Source organism: Nomascus leucogenys, chromosome 6 (genome assembly GCF_006542625.1).
Source record: "Nomascus leucogenys isolate Asia chromosome 6, Asia_NLE_v1, whole genome shotgun sequence".
Classification (NCBI taxonomy): domain Eukaryota; kingdom Metazoa; phylum Chordata; class Mammalia; order Primates; family Hylobatidae; genus Nomascus; species Nomascus leucogenys.
Genome location: NC_044386.1, coordinates 78,015,883 through 78,033,281, shown reverse-complemented (window position 1 = coordinate 78,033,281; position 17,399 = coordinate 78,015,883). Strand labels below are relative to the sequence as shown.

General features: G+C 42.1%; 1 protein-coding gene across 2 annotated transcripts in view; it reads right to left on the bottom strand.

Moving 5' to 3' along the window:
* MINDY2 (MINDY lysine 48 deubiquitinase 2) overlaps window positions 1-17,399 on the bottom strand; it is a 94,259-nt gene that overhangs the window by 7,938 nt on the left and 68,922 nt on the right. For both annotated transcript variants that reach the window (XM_003267038.4, XM_012507432.2), the window contains exons 7-8: window positions 7,104-7,277; window positions 2,586-2,780 (exon numbers count right to left, since the gene is read on the bottom strand). In XM_003267038.4, coding sequence (XP_003267086.2) covers window positions 2,586-2,780; window positions 7,104-7,277 — 369 coding nt within the window. The remainder of the gene's footprint in view (window positions 1-2,585; window positions 2,781-7,103; window positions 7,278-17,399) is intronic.

The following is a 17,399-nucleotide window of genomic DNA, read 5'->3' as shown; positions in this document are numbered from 1 at the left end:
TATCAGATTATATTGCCTAAAGTCAAACTGAAGACACATTTGTTAAAAGTTTAGAAAATGTTAAAGAAAGTGACAGCTTTTGATAAACTATAATAGTTCTTCAAAACCTCATTAAATTCCATAATAAACAGACTTTTTTTTTTTTTTTTTGAGATGGAGTCTCACTCTGTTAGGCTCGAGTGCAGTGGTGCAATCTCGGTTCATTGCAACCTCTGCCTCCCACTTTCTTTTTTTTTTTTTTTTTTTTTTTTTTTTTTTTTTGAGACGGAGTCTCGCTCTGTCACCCAGGCTGGAGTGCAGTGGCGCGATCTCGGCTCACTGCAAGCTCCACCTCCTGGGTTCACGCCATTCTCCTGCCTCAGCCTCTCCAAGTAGCTGGGACTACAGGCGCCCGCCACCACGCCCGGCTAATTTTTTGTATTTTTAGTAGAGACGGGGTTTCACAGTGGTCTCGATCTCCTGACCTCGTGATCCGCCCTCCTCGGCCTCCCAAAGTGCTAGGATTACAAGTGTGAGCCACCGCACCCGGCCATGCCTCCCACTTTCAAGTGATTCTTCTGCCTTAGTCTCCCGAGTAGCTGGGACTACAGGTGTGTGCCACCACACCCAGCTAATTTTTTATATTTTTAGTAGCGACAGGGTTTCATCATATAGGCCAGGCTGGTCTCGAACTCCTGGCCTCAAGATCCACCTGTCTTGGCCTCCCAAAGTGCTGGGATTACAGGCGTGAGCCACTGCACCCAGCCATAATAAACAGACTTTAAAAGGAGAAAAGAACCCCTGAGAATTGGGAGTGTGGAATAAGTGTATTTAGTGAAATAAGACACCTTTTTTGAGTGAAAAGCTAGACATAACATGGTAGGATTTAACTACTAAGGTTGGAGTAGTCAATATTTGAGCTAGAAATAGAAATTTTATACTTATTTTATTTTATTTTTATTTTTTTTGAGACGGAGTCTCGCTCTGTCGCCCAGGCTGGAGTGCAGTGGTGCGATCTCAGCTCACTGCAAGCTCTGCCTCCCGGGTTCACGCCATTCTCCTGCCTCAGCCTCTCCGAGTAGCTGGGACTACAGGCGCCCGCCACCACGCCCGGCTAATTTTTTTTTTGTATTTTTAGTAGAGATGGGGTTTCACCGTGGTCTCGATCTCCTGACCTCGTGATCCGCCCGCCTCGGCCTCCCAAAGTGCTGGGATTACAAGTGTGAGCCACCGCGCCCGGCCCTATACTTATTTTAATGGGGACTTCTATATTTAGTTTTATGAGACTTAAAAGGGCATCTTGCTTTCTTGTATGCCCAAATCAGAATTTCTTGTATATCTAAATCAAAAGGAACAGTTTAGGCCAGGCGCAGTGCCTCACACCTGTAATCCCAGCACTTTGGGAGGCCGAGGTGGGTGAATCACTTGAGGTCAGGAGTTTGAGACCAGCCTGGCCAATATGGTAAAACCTCATCTCTACTAAAAATACAAAAATTAGCTGGGCGTGGTGGCACACACCTGTAATCCCAGCTACTTGGGAGGCTGAGGCAGCAAAATTGCTTGAACCCAGGAGGCGGAGGTTGCAGTGAGCCAAGACTGCACCACTGAACTCCTGGGCAACAGAGTGAGACTCCGTCTTAAAAAAAAAAAAGAAAAAAAAAGGAACAGCAGTCTGGCATGGTATAAACATAAAAAAGGGGAATATTTTTAACTTAATGAAATGAGATTTAACACGTAGAATCCCACCGTTATATTTTCAGTGCTTTAAACCGTTTAACTACAGAAAGTGAAAAGTAGGGAGATGTCAACCTTTGTTGAATACCCAGTACATATTAAACACTGGGCTAAGCGCTAATATTATTTGTTCTTCACAACAACCTTAAGAGTTCTTCTATTTTACAGATAGGGAAAAAGGTAGAGGACATCATCCAACAGGCTGCAACTAGAAGGAAAGACAGGAGCAGGAAATGCAAATCCACATTTATCTGGCTCCAAAGTCTGTATTTTTTCTAGTAGTACCTCATACTGCCCTCTAGTTGATAGAAAGGACTTCATCCAAATTGGCTTATTTTCTTTGCAGCTATTACGAATTTTAAAAATAAATGTGAAAATCAGAACCGCAGGAGAAAACATTTTACTAAATGAGATACAAGCTTAGGACAATGTCATAAAACCCATGGGTGCTAAAATCCTAACAAAATTGAAGAGTTAACACCTAATTTAAAATTTTTTATCTCAAGTGAAATTTACTGCTAAAGTGATCATCACTTTTTTTTTTTTTTTGAGAAGGAGTCTTGCTCAGTCATCCCGACTGGAGTGTAGTGGCACAATCTCAGCTCACTGCAACCTCTGCCTCCCAGGTTCAAGCAATTCTCCTGCCTCAGCCTCCCAAGTACCTGGGATTACAAGTGTTCACCACCACCACGCCCGGCTAATTTTGTATTTTTAGTAGAGATAGGGTTTTGCCATGTTGGCCAGGCTGGTCTCGAACTCCTGGCCTCAAGCAATCTGCCTGCCTCGGCCTCCCAAAGTGCTGGGAATGCAGGTGTGAGCCACGGCACCCAGCCGTGATCATCACATTTAAGACTCAGAACACTAGTTTTTACCTGAGCCTGTGTAGAAGCAGCAGCAGCAGCAGCAGCTGCTTGTTCCTGTTCCTGATAGTATTGAGAAGCCCGTCTGTCCTCTTCCTCTTGGAGTTTCTTTGCTAGTTCCAAATCACTGATTCCTTCCGGGATTTGTTCCCAATTGATCTCTTGGCTCTGCTGTTCTTGTTGTAGAGATAATGCCATAAGATAATCCTAAGAAATTAAATTATAACCATCATTAGCTATGAGATTTCACCCAAGAATGAATGACTGCAAACACAGACGTTATATCTATAAAGCTGTAAGAATGGCTTTAAAAAAATATACCAGGCCTGGGCAATATAGCAAGACCCTGTCTCTACAAAAAAAGTTTAAAAATCAGCCAGGTGTGGTGGTGTGCACCTGTAGTCCTAGCTACTTGGGAGGCTGAGGCAGGAGGATTGCTTCAGCCCAGGAATTTGAGGTTACAGTGAGTTATGATCTCCTCACTGCACCCCAGCATGGGTGACAGAGAGAGACCCTGTCTATAAAAATGAATAAAATAAAAACAAAAAAGAAAAAGAAAACAATATAAAATAACAAAATAATTAAAATAAAATAAAAAACATTTTATTTTAAACATTAAAATGACAGTTATCTTCCTAAGTATTTCCCTTGGGGAGCTATGAACTTATTTCAGTGATTCTGTCATTGTTCTAAATATTTTTGGAGGCCGGGCATGGTGGCTCACGCCTATATTCCCAGCACTTTGGGAGGCCAAGGCAAGTGGATCACTTGAGCCCAGAAGTTCGAGACCAGCCTGGCCAACAGGGTGAAACCCCGTCTCTATTAAAAACACAAAAATTAGCCAGGTGTGGTGGTACACGCCTGTAATTCTAACTACTTGGGAAGCTAAGGCAGGAGAATCACTTGAACCTGGGAGGCGGAGATTGCAGTGAGCCGAGATCACGCCACTGCACTCCAGCCTGAGCGACAGAGCAAGACTTGGTTGCGAAAAAAAAAAAAAAAAATTGGGGGGAATGTATTTGAAATTTTTTCTGGAAGCCATATATAGGCAGCCAAGAAAGCTAAAAACAAAACAAAACAAAAAGTTGCACGGAGCCAGGTACAACGGCACACACCTATATTCCCAGCACTTTGGGAGGCTGAGGCGGGCAGGCTGCTTGAGCCCAGGAGTTTGAGACCAGCCTGAGCAACATGGCAAAACTCTGTTTCTGCAAAAAAACACAAAAAAATTAGCCGGGCATGGTGATGCATGCCCGTGGTCCCAGCTACTAGGGGAGGCTGAGGTGGGAGGATCACTTGAGCCCAGAAAGTTGAGGCTGCAGTGAGCTGTGATCACACCATTGCACTGTAGCCTAGGTGACTGAGACCCTGTTTCATATATAAATAAATAAGTAAATTGGTTTAAAGAATTTTTTAAAAAAGTTCCCCATTTACAAAAGAAACACATGCCTATAGGCAATTCAGACAAAACTGAAAACCATAAACAACAAAGTTTAAATCACCATAATATCATTACACAGAGACAAGTACTGTTAACAGTAGTTTATTAATTTTCTACATTCCCATACAAATTCAAACCAACCCTCTGAAACTACTGTAATGTTTTCTTTTCCATTTAGTGTCATAAAAGTCTTCTGTTTAAGAAAATAAGAATTTCCCAAGATTATTAAATATTGTTCTAAAAGATGATTTTTAAAGCCAACATAGTAGCCATCATATAGTCTTCCTCAATTATTTAACCATCTCCTCCCTCCTCCCATGTACACACTCAGATTAGTTTCTATCAGAAACAGTGCATTTTGGTCAAGCATTAACTTAATATCCACTTTATTAAGAGTCGGTGTTGACTAAAATTTGACCAGTCTGTGTACCTCCTCCCCAATCTACCCTCGAAATAAGATAATTTTAAAAAATACAGAGGATGGGTAAATGGTTTTTGCCTGTGGCCAGGTGCAGTGGCTCACACCTGTAATCCCAGCACTTTAGGGGGCCAAGGCGGGCACATCACTTGAGCCCAGGAGTTCGAGACCAGTGTAGGTAACATGGCAAAACCCTGCCTCAACTAAAAATACAAAAATTAGCTGGGTGTGGTGGCACATGCCTGTAGTCCCAGCTACTTGGGAGGCTGAGGTGACAGAATTGCTTGAGCCTGGGAGGTGGAGGTTGCAGTGAGCCGAGATCGCACCACTGTACTCTAGCCTGGGTGACAGAGTGAGTCTCTGTCTCAAAAAATAAAAAAGGTTGTTGCCTGTAAAGATCTTGTCATATATATAGCATGACTATCTCATGGATATAAAGATATAAAGAATTTGTCCTTCAAGTTCTTCTGAATTCTTCAAACTCTGCTCTTTATGAAGCCTCATGGTCTTGAATCCACCTCTTCCTTGCTGCTTCCAGATAACAATCTCAACACCTTATCTGGACTACTGTGACTATCTATCGCTTTGCCTTCATTCCCCTTCTCCAGTTTTTTTTTTCTTTTTGAGACGCATTCTCGCTCTGTCGCCCAGGCTGGAGTGCAGTGGCGTCACCTTGGCTCACTGCAACCTCCGGTTCCTGGGTTCAAGCAGTTCTCCTGCCTCCGTCTCCCGAGTAGCTGAGACTACAGGTGCGTGCCACCACGCCCGGCTAATTTTTTGCATTTTTTAAATTAAAGACGGGGTTTCACCATGTTAGCCAGGATAGTCTTGATCTCCTGACCTCGTGATTGGCCCGCCTCAGCCTCCCAAAGTGCTGCGACTATAGGTGTGAGCCACTGTGCCCAGCCTGTTTTTTCTTTTGAGACAGACTCTCACTCTGTCACCCAGGTTGGAGTGCAATGGCACGATCTTGGCTCATTACAATTTCCGCCCCCTGGGTTCAAGTGATTCTGTCACCTCAGCCTCCCCAGTAGCTAGGGTTACAGGTGCGCACCACCACACCTGGCTAATCTTTGTACGTTTAGTAGAGACAGGGTTTCGCCATGTTGGCCAGGCTGGTCTTGAACTCCTGACCTCAGGTGATCCACCCGCTTCGGCCTCTCAAAGTGCTGGGATTATAGGCGTGAGCCACCCTGCCTGGCCCAGTATTTTTTATATACAATATAATGCTTAGAAAAATCTCACATATTTCTCTTAACATTTAAAAAACAATACCCCTGTAGAGCTTCTGAAGGAAAATGAGCACGACTTTCAGAACTGTTTTTCAAAGAAAAGTCCTAGAAAGATGCATATTTGTTTGAATTAAATATTCTTTTTTTTGTTTTGAGATGGCGTCTCGCTCTGTCGCCCAGGCTGGAGTGCAGTGGCATGATCTCAGCTCGCTGCAAGCTCTGCTTCCCGGGTTCATGCCATTCTCCTGCCTCAGCCTCCTGAGTAGCTGGGACTACAGGCACCCGCCACCACACCCGGCTAATTGATTTTTATACTTTTAGTAGAGATGGGGTTTCACCATGTTAGCCAGGATGGTCTTGATCTCCTGACCTGGTGATCCGCCTGCCTTGGCCTCCCAAAGTGCTGGGATTACAGGTGTGAGCCACTGCACCCGGCGAATTAAATATTCTTTTGTGTACTTGATACCTGCTCTTCAAATTGCCATTATAGAACTTAACATATAACACGAGTTGGTCAAATATCTGCCTTCCCTACTAGGCTGCAGCATCTTTAAGGACAGGACTGAATGATTTATCTTTGTATCTCTAGGACCTAATTATAGTGCCAGGAATACAACTCCTCACTGAATATTGGCTAATTGAACAGTCTTTGTGCATTTAAATTGTTGTAAGTAAAATATATGTCAACTGTTTAACATGACCATATTTTTGCCTCAGTCAGGGAAGAATTCACATCACCATCATACTTCTAATAATAAACAGACCTGTGGCTCCAAGACTGCCCAGTTATGGCAGGCAAAAATCTCATCTGTCAAAAAAAAAAAAAAAAAAAATCTCATCTGTCTCATTTCTAAATTCAAGTTCTATTCACTAGTGCGTCTCCTGCTACAAATGTCTACTACTCCTCCTTACCTTGGCCTCTAAAGTTTAGAATATCCACCCATTATTTATACACTATATACTACCTTCCAGATTCTCTCTCCTCTACTTTTTCTAACTAGTCAAAATATAGCTCAGATATGTGCTTATCTCTTCATCTCTACCACCCAAGGCTAAGCCATCATCGCTCTTGCTTGGACTGTTTGTCTCTGCTTAGACCTGTTTCCTTCCTATGTATTCTCCAAATAACAGTCTTTTAAAAAGGTAAAGAAGATCCCATCACTTCCGTGTTTAATACTTGACATAGCTTCCCTACTGCAATTAGAATAAAATTCAAACTTCTCACCATGACCTTCACAGTTCAATATGATCTGGCCTTCTGCACCAAAGTACATAATTAATGTACATGTAGAATGATCACCAACTATTCAGGAAGTGTCAGGAAAATTTCACAAGTATATTGATGAATTAATCTTTAGTTGAAAAATTTTGGATAAATGAATTCACATTTGAAAAAAATCAGCATTGTGAGCACTATAAAGAAGACATTACAAATTTACCTGATCTATCTGATCTTGCTGTCCTTTGTATACAGTTTCAGGATCTGAAGGAGGTCGAAGATGAAATTCTGAGTCACAGAAATTTCCATCACCATCTACATTGTGTAGGCTTTCCCAAACAACTTTTTCTTCAGTAAGAAACCCCTGGTCCGTTACCAACAAATACAGTTGACCCTTAATAAGAAGTAACAAAAGAAAAAGGACTGTTAAATTGATCAAAACTAGTAATATAATATTTAAGGAAAGTTTTACAATCTGTATCTTCAGAATATGTTAAACATTCCTGTTTAGATCTGTACAACACAACAAATAGACCAAGTAGATATTTTACTTGCTCAAATCCACTTGGCTTTGAATATAGTTTATAATTGGCACACTACATTAAAACAAGAAATAAGAGCTCTTGGCATGTTCAGCTAATGTATGACTTATAAACACCTTTGGGGGGTTTATAATCTCATTTCACAAAATAGAAAAATACCATACAAATTCCTGAAAAATACATTACAGTCACAAAAAATGATACCATGTTGCCTGTTTTTTTTTCCAATTAAGCCTATATGACTAATCCAATCCACACCAATTTTTCCCTTTCTCTACACCATTAGTTGCTCTTCTTTTATACACCAATAATACTTTGTACCTACTTTGTATTATCAGTGTACTTCTTTTGTATACCAATAATAGATACAATACAATTGTTTTGTACTTATTTTGTAGCACCAAATTGCCCAGTATTGATTGTATTTTCCTGCCTTATCACAAAGACTGTACGTTCATACAAATTTTTTTTTTTATTTTTAAGTTTTGTGGATACATACTAGGTGTATGTATTTGTGGGTTACATGAGATTTTTTTTTTTTTTTTTTTTTTTTCGAGAAGGAGTCTCACTTTGTCATCCAGGCTCAGGCTGGAGTGCAGTGGCGCGACCTCAGCTCACTGCAACCTCCGCCTCCTGGGTTCAAGCGATTGTCCTGCCTCAGCCTCCTGAGTAGCTGGGACTACAGGCATGTGCCACCATGCCCAGCTAATTTTTTGTATTTTTAGTAGAGACAGAGTTTCACTGTGTTAGCTAGGATGGTCTCAATCTCCTGACCTCATGATCTACCCGCCTCAGCCTCCCAAAGTGCTGGGATTAGAGGCGTGAGCCACCGCGCCTGGCCTACATGGTATTTTGATACAGATATGCAATGCATAATAATCACATGAGGGTAAATGTGGCATCCATCCTCTCAAACATTTACTGCTTGTGTTACAAACAATCCAATTACACTTTTAGTTATTTTAAAAAGTACAATTACATTATTTTTGACTATACCCACAGTCTTGTGTTAGCAAATGCTAGGTCTCAATCATTCTGTTTTTTTCTTCTTTTTTTTTTAACATCCATTAACCATCCATCCTGCCTGCCTCCGAATACGCATCCCAGCCTCTGGTAACCATCATTCTACTCTCTATCTCCAGGAGCTCAATTGTTTTAATTTCTAGCTCCAAAAAATAAGAAAGAACATGCGAAGTGTGTCTTTCTGTGCCTGGCTCATCTCACTTAACATTATGACCTCCAGTTCCATCCATGTTGTTGCAAATGACAGGATCTCGTTCTGTTTTGTGTGTGAATAGTGCTCCATTGTGTATGTGTACCACATTTTGTTTTTTTTTTTTTGAGACGGAGTCTTGCTCTGTCACCCAGGCTGGAGTGCAGTGGCACAATCTCGGCTCACTGCAAGCTCCACCTCCCAGGTTCATGCCATTCTCCTGCCTCAGCCCCCCGAGTAGCTGGGACTACAGGCGCCTGCCACCATGCCCGGCTAATTTTTTGTATTTTTACTAGAGACGGGGTTTCACTGTGTTAGCCAGGATGGTCTCGATCTCCTGACCTCGTGATCCGCCTGCCTCGGCCTCCCAAAGTGCTAGGATTACAGGCGTGAGCCACCGCGCCCGGCCTGTGTACCACATTTTCTTTATCCACTTGTCTGTCAATGGACACAGCTTGATTCCAAATCTTGGCTATTGCGAATAGTGCTGCAATAAACCTGGGAGTGCAGACATCTCTTTGATATACTGATTTCCTTTCTTTTGAGTATATTCTTAGGAGTGGGACTGCTGGATTGTATAGTAGCTCTATTTTTAGTGTTTTGAGGAACCTCTGAACTGTTCTCCATAGTGGTTGTACTCATTTATATTCCCATCAACAATGTATGAGGGTTCCCTTTTCTCCATATCCTCACCAACATTTGTTATTGTCTGTCTTTTGGAAAAAAGACATTTTAACTGGGGTGAGATGATATCTCATAGTTTTGATTTGCATTTCTCAGATGACCAGTGATGTTCAGCACCTTTTCACATACCTGTCTGCCATTTGTCTTTTTTCTTTTTTTTTTTTTTTTTTAAGACGGAGTCTCGCTCTGTCGCCCAGGCTGGAGTGCAGTGGCGCAATCTCGGCTCACTGCAAGCTCCGCCTCCCGGGTTCACGCCATTCTCCTGCCTCAGCCTCTCCGAGCAGCTGGGACTACAGGCGCCCGCCACCACGCCTGGCTAATTTTTTGTATTTTTAGTAGAGACGGGGTTTCACCGTGGTCTCGATCTCCTGACCTCGTGATCCGCCCGCCTCGGCCTCCCAAAGTGCTGGGATTACAAGCGTGAGCCACCGCACCCGGCCTGTTTTTTTTCTTTAAGATGGAGTCTCATTCTGTTGCCCAGGCTGGAGTGCAGTGGTGTGATCTTGGCTCACTGCAACCTCCATCTACCAGGTCCAAGTGATTCTCCTGTCTCAGGCTCCTGAGCAGCTGGGATCACAGGTGCCCACCATCACACCTGGCTAATTTTTGTATTTTTAGTAGAGATGGGGTTTTACCATGTTGGCCAGGATGGTCTCAAATTCCTGATCTCAAGTGATCTGCCCACCTTGGCCCCCCAAAGTGCTGGGATTACAGGTGTTAGCCACCACACCTGGCCTCATTTGCATGACTTCTTTGGAGAAATGTTTACTGAAATCATTTTCCCACTTTAAATTTGATTATGAGATTTTTTTTTTTTTCTAGAGAGCTGTTTGAGCTCCTTACATATTCTGGTTATTAATCCCTTGTCACACGGGCAGTTTGCAAATGTTTTCTCCCATTTTGTGGGTTGTCCTTTCATTTTTCTTTTTTTTTAGGCAGGGTCTTGGTCTCACTCTGTCGCCCAGGCTGGAGTGCAGTGGTGCGATCTTGGCTCACTGCAGCCTCAGCCTCCTGGGTTCAAGCGACTATCCTGCCTCAGCTCCAAGTAGCTGCAACTACAGGAGCACACCACCACGCCTGGCGAATTTTTGTATTTTTAGTAGAGACAGAGTTTCACCATGTTGGCCAGGCTGGTATCGAACTCCTGACCTCAGATGATCCACCGCCTCAGCTTCCCAAAGTGCTGGGATTACAGGCATGAGCCACCACGCCTGGCCTTTTATTTTTTTAAAAAAACTATAACTGATTCACTGTCAACAATGCAGATTATTAGTCTAAAGTTCCTTTATGTAATTATAGCATAGAATAGCAAAATATCTATGACTATAGTACTAGTTTAGGCCCATCTGATCATGAGAATCTATGGTTAAATCACTATCAAGAATATTTCTTGCAGGCCGGGCGCAGTGGCTCACGCCTGTAATCCCAGCACTTTGGGAGGCCGAGGCGGGCAGATCACGAGGTCAGGAGATCGAGACCATCCTAACACAGTGAAACCCCGTCTCTACTAAAAATACAAAAAAATTAGCCGGGCGAAGTGGCGGGCGCCTGTAGTCCCAGCTACGCGGGAGGCTGAGGCAGGAGAACGGCGTGAACCCTGGGGGGCGGAGCCTGCAGTGAGCCAAGATTGCGCCACTGCACTCCAGCCTGGGTGAAAGAGCGAGACTCCGTCTCAAAAAAAAAAAAAAAAAAGAATATTTCTTGCAATGATATTCCAGCACTTTTGCTACATTATGCAGTCAATGCTTTCTTAAGAGTCAAATCTTCCTTCTAATTTCATCAGTTTTTAAAATACTGAAAAATTTCATAAATAATAATATAGAATAGGTTTTAATGCATTAAATTCTTAATTATGTATTAGTTCATATTATATAAAATGTCAATATTGTCACAATTTGTAAATTTATAAAATATTATTAAATTTGACAAGTTTTCTTCTACTTTATCAATTTACAAATTGAGATGATATTGTCAGGTTTTTTTTTTTTTTTTGAGACGGAGTCTTGCTCTGTTGCCCAGGCTGAGTGCAGTGGCGTGATGTGGCTCACTGCAACCTCCGCCTCCCAGGTTCACGCCATTCTCCTGCCTCAGCCTCCTGAGTAGCTGAGACTATAGGTGCCCACCACCACGCCCGGCTAATTTTTCTATTTTTAGTAGAGACGGGGTTTCACTGTGTTGGTCAGGCTGGTCTCGAACTCCACTGTCAGGTATGTTGTTAATACAAGTAACTACTCCATGTAGAATTAATTTACGAAGGTATTTTTGGACAGAATAGGTTTTCATTCCATGTTCTTTTGTGATCCAATATGGAGGAAAGCACTGGCTAAATATTTTTGGTTAACTAACTTGGATTCAAATTACTTAACATCTCTAGGTCGGGTGTGGTGGCTCACGCCTATAATCCTAGCACTTTGGGAGGCTGAGGTGGACATATCACTTGAGGTCAGGAGTTTGAGACCTCCCTGGCCAATATGGTGAAAACCCATCTCTACTAAAAATACAAAAAGTTAGCCAGGTGTAGTGGTACGTGCCTGTAGTTTCAACTACTCAGGAGGCTGAGGCAGGAGAATCGCTTGAACCCAAGAGATGGAGGATCCAGTGAGCTAAGATTGTGCCACTGTACTCCAGCTTGGGTGACAGAGCGAGACTCTGTCTCAAAACAAAACACCAAAACACCTAAAAACAAATACTTAACATCTCTAGACTTTAGTTTTTTCTTCTTAGAAATTTTGAAGTTTCTAAGGTACTTTATAATTTGAAAATTTATACATTTCTAAGAGAGTTTCTAAAGTATTTTAAGTATCAAAAATGAACTTACTACTCCTACTTAACAAATGTAGTCTTATCCAAAAAAGCACTTTCTTATCTACCCAGAGAGGCAGTGAAGCATAGTCGTTGACTTGAAAGTCAAGTTGAAAGTGGACTTGAAAGTCATATTGGAAATGCTTATAAGCTAAGTGGTCTTGGGCAAGTTACTTAGGGTCTTTACGTCTTCCCTCAGCTATTGAGTGAGAATAATAATATCCACTCCTCACAGAGGAGTTGTGAAGATTAAATGAGATAATCAATATAAAATGCTTAATATAGTACAAGGCCCCTAACTGCTTCATAAACAGAAGATATTATATTCATGAGTATCATCTAAATTGATCTCAATTTCTGTGTCTATCTGCTTCTGTCTCCTATTTAAGAGAAAAAGATGAATCTCTCTGCTTGTACTATGGAATCATCACTTTCCTTATTCCAGTTTCCAAATTCCGCCCCCTCCCCTTTTAATTTAAAAAGTGACAATTTTTGATATATCAACCAGCTTTAAAAAGAGCTAAACTTAATGGATTGTTACTTAAATGTAGCATTCTGTGGAAAAAATTTCCACTACAGCCTTAGTCAAAGAGGAAATAGAATAAACAAATTTATTTCTTTAACATGGTTTTAGTATTTATCCAGAACTGTATCTCCTTCTTAACTACTTTTCACTTCTAATCCCTAAAGTAAAAAAGCAAACAGAACCAACCTTACACCATCTGGCTGAATTTATGGTAAAAAACAAATAACAACAACAAAACAACTAACCTCAAAAATGTTGGGACTGAATATACTTCAGAGAGATGTCAGTAATTTAAAACCAAGAGGTAGGGGAAACAATTATGACATGAATATAAAGGTTGATATGGTAAAAGGACAATCAAGGAGTCATAATAGGAAAAGAGCTACGCAGATATCATTATATGAACCAAAGATCTAGAAGCTACGTGATCTAGACAGGGGCTATGTAATCTTAGTTAAGAGCAAGAAGTTATCAGAGGGTGGTGAAGGAGGGCCATAAAAATGAAATGGAGCAACTAGATCTAGGATATAGAATTAGGAAAGGATAGGAATCCAACAGTCATGATCATATGTATAATATGAGAAACAAAACTGACTTAAATGAGTCTGTCTCTAGGACAGAAATGGTTTATTTACAACCCATCTTTATACTTTCAAATTTCCTGCATGGATAAATAGTCATCTCACTATCTAGACCCACAGGAAAGCATTTGCTCTCTTATGGTCTCCTCACTCTGCTCGCAGAAATCAATCTAATTAGGCTGTTGAAAAGCACAGATCAGCCAGGCGCGGTGGCTCACGCCTGTAATCCTAGTACTTTGTGAGGCCGAGGTGGGTGGATCACCTGAGGTCGGGAGTTCCAGACCAGCCTGGCCAACATGGTGAAACCCCGTCTCTACTCAAAATACAAAAAATTAACTGGGTGCAGTGGCGTGCGCCTATAATTCCAGCTACTGGGGAGGCTGGGGCAGGAGAACTGCTTGAACTCGGGAGGCAGAGGTTGCAGTGAGCTGAGATCATGCCACTGCACTCTAGCCTGGGCTACAGAGCGAGAATTTGTCTCAAAAAAAGAAAAAAGAAAAGCACAGATCTTCAGGCTGGGCGTGGTGGCTCACGCCTGTAATCCCAGCACTCTGGGAGGCCGAGGCGGGTGGATCACCTGAGGTCAGCAGTTCGAGACCAGCCTGGCGAACATGGTGAAACTGTGTCTCTACTAAAAGTACAAAATTAGCCAAGCATAGTGGCATGCACCTGTAATCCCAGCTACGTGGGAGGATGAGGCAGGAAAATTGCTTGAACCCGAGAGGCAGAGGTTGCAATGAGCCAAGATCACACCACTGCACTCCAGGCAGGGCAACAAGAGTGAAACTCTGTCTCAAAAAAAAAAAAAAAAAGAAAGGCATATATCTTCATAGAATCATGAGCTTTCCAAAGTGCTGGGATTACAGCCGTAAGCCACTGTATCTGGCCCCCAAAATTGAAATTATTTATAAGAAAATCATGAGGTTGGCTCAGTGTAGTGGCTCATGCCTGTAATCCCAGCACTTTGGGAGGCGGGGTGGGTGGATCACTTGAGGTCAGGAGTTCAAGACCAGCCTGGTCAACTTGGTGAAACTCTTGTCTCTACTAAAAATACAAAAAATTAGCCGGACATGGTGGTGCGTGCCTATAATCCCAGCTACTCAGAAGTCTGAGGCATGAGAATCTCCTGAACCCAGGAGGCGGAGGTTGCAGTGAGCCAAGATCATGCTACTGCACTCTAGCCTGGGTGACAGAATGGAAGTGTCTCACACATAAAAATAAAAATGAAAATAAAAAAAATAGGCCAGGCATGGTGGCTTACGCCTGTAATTCCAGCACTTTGGGAGGCCGAGGCAGGCAGATCACGAGGTCAGGAGATTGAGACCATCCTGGCTAACACGTTGAAACCCCATCTCTACTAAAAATACAGAAAAAAAAAAAAAAAAATTAGTTGGGAGTGGTGACAGGCACCTGTAGTCCCAGCTACTCGGAGGCTGAGGCAGGAGAATGGCGTGAACCTGGGAGGCGGAGCTTGCAGTGAGCCGAGATCGCGCCACTGCACTACAGCCTGGGTGACAGAGCGAGACTCCATCTCAAAAAAAATAAAAAAATAAAAATAATAAATAAATAAATAGTGAGGTCAATGTGTATTTTGCAAAGATGATCCGCCCAGTTTAATTGTAGAAGACCAGGTGGATGTACAAGGAAAGAAGTGATATAAATGATAGCAGAAATCAGCGCTATTCCTATTTGTTGCCAATAGATAGATGAGGAATAAAAAGTTTAATGAAGGGTTCATGGAGGATGTTATTACAAGTAATAACTAACAGAGATGGATTTTACTTTGCTAATAATGAAAGAAACACAGAGGTATTTTTCCAGAATTTAGCAACAGTAAACCACAAAACTAGGAATGATAAGAGGACTTTCCAACAATAGGAAGTCAATTAATATCTGTGGTCAGAGAAAATGTCCTGTGCAATAAAAATCATTGTTTGTACTATATTCGTTCAGAAGTGTGAGGTTGATTGGTAGATATTATTCACAAAAAATGGGTCAGATTGATTAACACATCCATTGTGACCTCATGATGGCAGAAGGCTTAAAGAAGTCTGTAAAGATAAAATCCAAGCTAAGCATGGTGGCTCACGCCTGTAATCCTAGCACTTTGGGAGGCGGACGCAGGCAGATTGCCTGAGGTCAGGAGTTCGAGACTAGGCTGGGCAATATGGCAAAACCCCATCTCTACTAAAAATACAAAAAATTAGCTGAGCGTGGTGGCACACGCCCATAATCCCAGCTACTTGGGAGGTTGAGGCACGAGAATTGCTTGAACTTGGGAGGCAGAGGTTGCAGTGAGCTGAGATTGCTCCACTGCACTCCAGCCTGGGTGACAGAGACTCTGTCTCAAAAATAAAAATTTAAAAAAAAAAAAGATAAAATCAGCTGTGGTAAAAATAAACAAATAGATAAAGATGAAATCATGAAGTTAATAAACAGAATACTTTGTCCAGGTACAGGTTTTAGAAACATCTATATAATTTTTAATGGTTTGCTGTACTGAAACACCACCTATGGTCCTTTAAACACCACTTTGGTGTACAGAGGATCACCAAAAAGCCTAACCCTAGGCTGGGTGCAGTAGCTCACACCTGTAATCCCAGCACTTTGGGAGGCCAAGGTGGGTGGATCACCTGAGGTCAAGGGTTTGAGACCAGCCTGGCCAACATGGTGAAACCTCATTCCTACTAAAAATACAAAAATTAGCTGGATGTGGTGGCAGGCACCTGTAATCCCAGCTACTCGGGTGGCTGAGGCAGGAGAATCACTTGAACTGGGGAGGTGGAGGTTGCAGTGAGCCAAGATTGTGCCACTGCACTCCAGCCTGGACAACAGAGTGAGACTCCATCTCAAAACAAACAAACAAACAAACGAACAAACAAACAAAAAACCAGTTTAACTTAACAGAGAATTTGCTCCTGCCTCTATCCAGTACCTAGAGATGGGAATTAGAACAGAGATATAATACTAAACAATACCATTAATAACTAGAAAGCATATATACCTCCCTTCCCCTCTTGTCAAAGCCCACAGCTCAAACATCTCTAGAATTCCAAAAGACTCTGGATGACAAAAGATTTTAACACACACTCAAAAAAAAATTAAATAAATATTAAAAATATTTTTTTCATATGTAGGGTTTAATAAATTCCTACAGAAATTGGTACAACCAGTAAAGAAAGTGGAGGTGACCCTTCCTAGGTAATCATTTTTGTCCTGCCATCATGGACTTTCCCCTGTTGGCCTAGGTCTTGAGACGATAATGATATAATATAATCATGAATACCTGGAAGCATAAAGATCCTCTGAAAAGTCGTAATAAAAATTAGGCTGGGCTCAGTGACTCACGCCTGTAATCTCAATTCTTTGGGAGGTCAAGGTGGGCAGATCACTTGAAGTCAGGGATTTGAGACCAGTCTGGACAACATGGTGCAACCAATCTCTACTAATAAAAATAAGCCGGGAGTGGTGGTACCTGCCTGTAATCCCAACTACTTGGGAGGCTGAGGCAGGAGAATTGCTTGAACCTGAGAGGTGGAGGTTGTGGTGAGCTGAGATTGCGCCACTGCACTCCAGTCTGGGCAACAGAGTGAGACTCCATCTAAAAAAAAAAAAAATCCCTAAAAAGTAGCCCCACTAACAAAATAATAGAAGTATAAATATTTATGTCTGATTGCCAGTCTATTATAGACTGGCAATTTATTATTATAAGCCCCTAGTTGTAAACACCACTGAAGAAGAAAAGTATTCTATCTAGATGTTAAATTTTGTTTGTTGAAAGTATATCTTTTTGTTTTTTTTGAGATGCAGTCTCGCTCTGTCACCCAGGCTGGAGTGCAGTGGCATGATCTTGGCTCACTGCGACCTCCACCTCCCGGATTCAAGTGATTCTCTTGTCTCAGCCTTCTGAGTAGCTGGCATTATGGGCATGCGCCACCATGTCCAGCTAATTTTTGTATTTTTAGTAAAGATGGGGTTTCACCATGTTGGCCAGGCTGGTCTCGAACTCCTAACCTTAAGTGATCCACCCGCCTTGGCCTCCTAAAGTGCTGGGATTATAGGTGTGAACCACCACGCCACACCACACCTGGCCTGAAAGTATATCTTGACTTCTGTGGGATGAAATGTATTTATGCAATAGATGTTCCAAAGAGAAAGAGTTCACAGG